The sequence below is a fragment of the Gracilinanus agilis genome, chromosome 3 (assembly GCF_016433145.1).
Source record: "Gracilinanus agilis isolate LMUSP501 chromosome 3, AgileGrace, whole genome shotgun sequence".
Taxonomy (NCBI): domain Eukaryota; kingdom Metazoa; phylum Chordata; class Mammalia; order Didelphimorphia; family Didelphidae; genus Gracilinanus; species Gracilinanus agilis.
In genome coordinates, this window is record NC_058132.1 from 490,277,804 (window position 1) to 490,283,151 (window position 5,348).

At 35.1% G+C, this 5,348-nt stretch overlaps 1 protein-coding gene across 1 annotated transcript in view; it reads left to right on the forward strand.

Moving 5' to 3' along the window:
- The window catches only part of NMS (neuromedin S), an 11,761-nt gene extending 9,157 nt beyond the window's left edge, over positions 1 to 2,604 (forward strand). The window contains exons 4-6 of the mRNA XM_044669303.1: positions 2,280 to 2,339; positions 2,434 to 2,457; positions 2,539 to 2,604. Coding sequence (XP_044525238.1) covers positions 2,280 to 2,339; positions 2,434 to 2,457; positions 2,539 to 2,604 — 150 coding nt within the window. The remainder of the gene's footprint in view (positions 1 to 2,279; positions 2,340 to 2,433; positions 2,458 to 2,538) is intronic.
- Positions 2,605 to 5,348: the final 2,744 nt, after the last annotated feature.

Sequence of the window (5,348 nt, forward strand, 5' to 3'; positions counted from 1 at the left end):
ATATATATATATACACACATATACACATACATATGTATATAAAAACATCTACATATGCACAAATACACATGTTTATATGTAAAATAAGTAATATATGCACACAAATATATTTATACATGTAACATACATATATGTACACATTCACAATCTCTAATATATAATATAAATATATGTTCATGTGCACATATTTGTAGATATACACTATGGATATAATATACACATGTGTATACCCACACACATTATTACATTTATAATATTATATTACATATGTATATTATGTGCAATATAAATTATATTAGATATCAGTATAGATTATACATGTAATATAAATATATGTATATATTTATACATAGTAGATTGACATACAAATAAGCACACATATAGCATATGTAATAAACATGCATGCATACTCATGTTTATATATTACATGTGTAATATAAACACATGCACACCCACACACATTTATGTTATACATGATATAAACACATGTACATGTTTATATATAATATAGATGTAATGTGTATATGTGCACATATACACAACACAAGTAATAAACATATACGGACATACATTTATATATTATGTATAATATAAACATGAACACCAATATATTTATATGTATTATATATACAATATACACATTTGCACACCCATATATTATATTTAAAATAAATACATGCACACATTTACATGCAGTATAGATGTAATATACATGTATGCACACATGTTTATAGATATGCAACAAACATACATGTATGTTATGTGTATAATATAAACACAATACATTAATATACACACATATTTTAAACCCTTATCAGTTCTAAAACAGAAGAGGGGCAAAGGCTAGGTGAGTGGAGTTAAGTGACTTGCCCAGGGTTACACAATGAGAAAGTATCTGAGACCAAATTTGAACTCAGGGCCTTCTGATTCCAGCCCTGGCCCTCTATCCAGTGTGCTAACTAGCTGCCCTAGTGTGCATTTATTTAAAAACCAACTAGTCCTACAAATAAAGGCAATCTACTGTTTATTTCAGATGTTCTTGGAAAGCCTACTTTTAGAAATACCTTTTAAAAACTTAATTTCTTGAGAAAATAGTGAAATTTCACTTGGGAAAGCTTCCAAAAGGAGAAAGTTTTCATGATCAAACTAACAAAATTAAATGCTAGGATGCACCAAACTTCAAAGAGAAGGCTTCATTTAATTGCTGATTTATTTTTATCCTAGCCAAATGAATATCAGTAGAAAAAACTATTAGGCTATAAATAGTGTGAAACAAAGTAAATGTTTTCCCTCCAAAGACTGAAAATACATAACAGGATCTTATTTATTAAATCAATGTTTTTATGAAAGGCAGTTCTAGACCAGAAGCACAAAGATTTGAATTTAGGCTCAGAAACTTCTAGGTCATATTGCCTTGGATGAGTCACTTACCTCTTCTGAGCTTTACTTCTTTCACTTATAAATTTGTTATAATAATTGTGTTAGGTGATTTCAAAGGATCAACTAATTAATAAACATTTTTTAAGCATCTACTGTATTTCAGCCATTGTTCTGAGTGCTGGAGATACAACAAGAGGCAAAAGATAGTCCCTGCCTTCATGGAGCTTATAGTCTAATAGTAGAGACAACAGGCAAAGATATATATACAAAGCGAACTTTATACCAAAAAAATGGAGATGATTAATAGAGGGAAGGCACTGAAATTGAGGTTTTCTGTAGAAGGTGGGATTTTAATTGAGATTTAAAGGAAACCAGAGAAGTCAGAGTTGGAGTGAAGGAGGAAGAGCATTCTCAGAATAGGACAGCTAGAGAACATGTGAGGAAGGTCCTCTGTAAACTATTCAGCAATAAAAATATAGAAATATGAAATTTTATTATCACCTTTTTTTCCCTATAACACCATGTACCATTTGGGTAGCCAGGTGGTGCAGCGGATAGAATATTGGGCCTGGAGTCAGGAAGACTCATCATCCTGAGTTCCAATACAGCCTCAGACACTTACTAACTGTGTGACCCTGGGCAAGTCACTTAACCCTGTTTGCCTCAGTTTCCTCATCTAAATGAGGAAATGATCAGGCAAAGGAAATGGCAAACCACTCCAGAATCTTTGCCACCCCCCCAACAGGATCATGAAGAGTCAGATGACTAAAATGACTAAACAACAATAACGATGCACCAATTATATAATATTTGTACATGTGTAGCCCATAGTGAGCAAGGCTCTCCATTTTCACTCACTTTCCCAGCTTTATTATCCCAGTGAATCTCTTTGCTTTTAGGTTGCAGATTTAGTTATGGAATTTTGTACCAGCATATTTCAAAATATGGAGGCAAATAAGGTAAAGTGTATTCTCTTCTTTCTACTCAACGATGTATAATTTTTTCTCTCTTCTAATGAAATGATCAATTAACCTCTTCAGTAATCTTTCTTAGGCTAACCAGGAAGTATACAAAAGGGTAAGTAACTTTTAACATTAATATATACATCTATCTTCTTTTAGAACTAGTGAAGTTTAATACTAAACTTTTTTTATTCAGTTTTTATTTCACTACTCCAGAGCTCCAGAGGCAACATTTCCTGTTAAGCCCAGGGTCAGTATTTGAATATTTTAACAATCATCTTTTTGTTAATTTAATTTCTAAATTTGATCTGCTCTCAGTTCATACTCAATATTTATCACTCGGACTTTGCCTTTTGCTGGAAAAAATATTGTCAGCTCTAGATTACTTGGGGGAAAAAGTCTTGAGTGAGAACTATTTTGGGTATTCAGTTTGAAATAAGAGTTGTGGGCACATTCAAGTAGTTTCACAGAATTTCATACTTAGAACTGGAAGGGACCTCAGTGGTCATCCAATCCAGTCTCTTCATTTGACTCTATTGAGGAAAAATGAAACCCAAATAGGTTATGTGATTTGCCCAAGGTCACACACAAGTGGCAAGAGTCAGGATAGAAGTTCCTAAACTTTGTTTTATGGAACCTTGATGTTCTATGGGTTGTATTTAGAGGTTCTATGAAGAAATGTACATGGTAGTGACATTTCCCCATTTAAGATATTAAATAATGTATATATCAAAAGAAGAGGAGACTTAATCTCTTACTGCATGTCCATGGACCTGTGTCATACTTAACATAAGCAGGATAGTGGGGACACAGAATAATATCTTGTTGGTTGCTAGGACGATGGGAAGAATGGAAAGTACTGATTAGTGGGGAACAAAAGGATCAATCTAAGAGAGGAGGATATATTTATATGATCAGTTTTTTACTCAGGACAAGGGAATGAAAAAGGAGGGATTCGTAGAAAGGAGAGGACCAGAGGCATTTCCTATTTCCTTTTTCTCCATGAGTTTAGAGGTCAGAGTAGGCATGGAGGAATTGATCCTTGTCTCTGCTGTGGCACTTAGCTTGGTAAATTCATACCATCTACCCCAATTACTTTCTGTCTTCCATTTGTCCTTCCTGCTTATTAACCTTCCCACCCTAACCCATCACCTCATGACCTGAGGAAAAGGAAAGGACATCACCATTTGCCATCTCCAAGTTACTCTATAAGTAACTTAGAGTCTTTGTGGTAGCAAAGAATTAGAAACAAAGTACACAGTTAGCCGTTGGGGAATGACCAGACCCATTTGTAGAATTTTTCTTGCTTTTGTGTATTCATCACACTCTTGCAACATAGTAATATTTCATTATATTTCTGTACCCATTTTTTTCTGGTTATTCCCTAATGGATAGCCATCTATTTTATTTCTATTTCTTTGCTATTACATGGGATCTTTTTTCTTATCAGTGCTCTTAGGATATAAGCTTAATAACAAACTATTTGGATCTTTTAAATATACAGGCATTTCAGTCACTTGATTTGCATAATTCCAAATTGCTTTCCAAAATGGCTGGATTAAATCATAGCTCTACCAGCACTGCATGTGCATGCCTATCTTCCCATAATCCCTCTAATGATGAATGTTGCCATCGTTTGGGGTGTGTGTGTGTGTGTGTGTGTGTGTGTGTGTGTGTGTGTGTGTGTGAGGTAGATAGGTGCCACAGTGCATAAAGTGGTGGCCCTGGAGTCAGGAAGACTCCTCATCCTGAGCTCAAATCTGGCCTCAGACACTTACTAGTTGTGTGATCCTGTGTGGAGATCTATTTATCATCTCTGATAAGGACAGCTTAGTTGATAAGAAAATAATGGGACAGGGAAGACAATGGGAAGATCTTGACTGTTAACTCATAGCTGCTTCTCTGAAGTGCCATTGAGTCACAAGTTTATTATATATGAAAATTCAAACTCCCTTTCACCCACAAGAAGAGAGAGAGTTTTACAGCTCCGTAGATATTGCAATTAGTTTAAACAACATACATAAACCTCAGAAACTTCAAGGTGAAGAAGATAAGAATCAGGCTGGACCTTCAGCTGTGTGATTATCAACAAGCTAAGTCTGAGAATACTTTTCTCAGGGGCAAATGCCCCTGCTAAGCTAAGGTTTCGGCCTTGGCTACATTTCTGACCAAAGAGGAAGAATGTTAACCTCTTGACTACTGATTTGCTAAGAGCTTAAAGCTTTTCAGTAAGGTCACAATACTTTCCAACAAGAAAGGGTGTGGATCACAAAAGGGGTCAAAAGAGGAGTCTCAGATTTTTATTTATTTGAGACTCTGTTTCTCTTATTGGCTTCCCACAATCCTGGGCAAGTCACTTAACTTTGTTTGCCTCAGTTTCCTCACCAGTAAAATGAGCTGGAGAAGGACATGGCAACCTACTCTAGAATATTTGCTAAGAAAACCTTGAATGGGTACATAAAGAGTCAAACACAATTGAAAGGAGTAAAAACACATACATATGTGTATGTATATTTTCATACATATCTAAGGTGGTAGGAAAGAACAAGGGATGCTACAATTTGTTATAGTGAAGATAAAAAGGGATTCATCACCTATGTGACCTTAGACAAGTCAATTCACCCTCTGAGGTCTCAGTCTCCTCATCTTTAAAGTTAGGTGGTTGGACAACATGTGTAAAGTTTTTTTTCATCTTTAAATCCTAGGATAACCTTTAAACATTGTTAAATTATTAAATGCCAGGGCCATTTTTAGGAGCAGGCAGAATAAATGACAATTTAAATGGTATGATTTGAAAGGTACCAGAAGGGCAGCTAGGTGACTCAGGGGATAGAGTGCCAGGCTTGGAAACCAGAGGTCCTGGGTTCAAATTTGAATGAAGATACTTACTAGCTGGGTCGCTTAAGCCCAATTGGCTTGTCCTTTCCCTTCTGTCTTGGAGTTGTTATTAAGACAGAAAGTAAGGGACCTATACTTACTATTGATTCTAAGACAGAAGATAAGAAT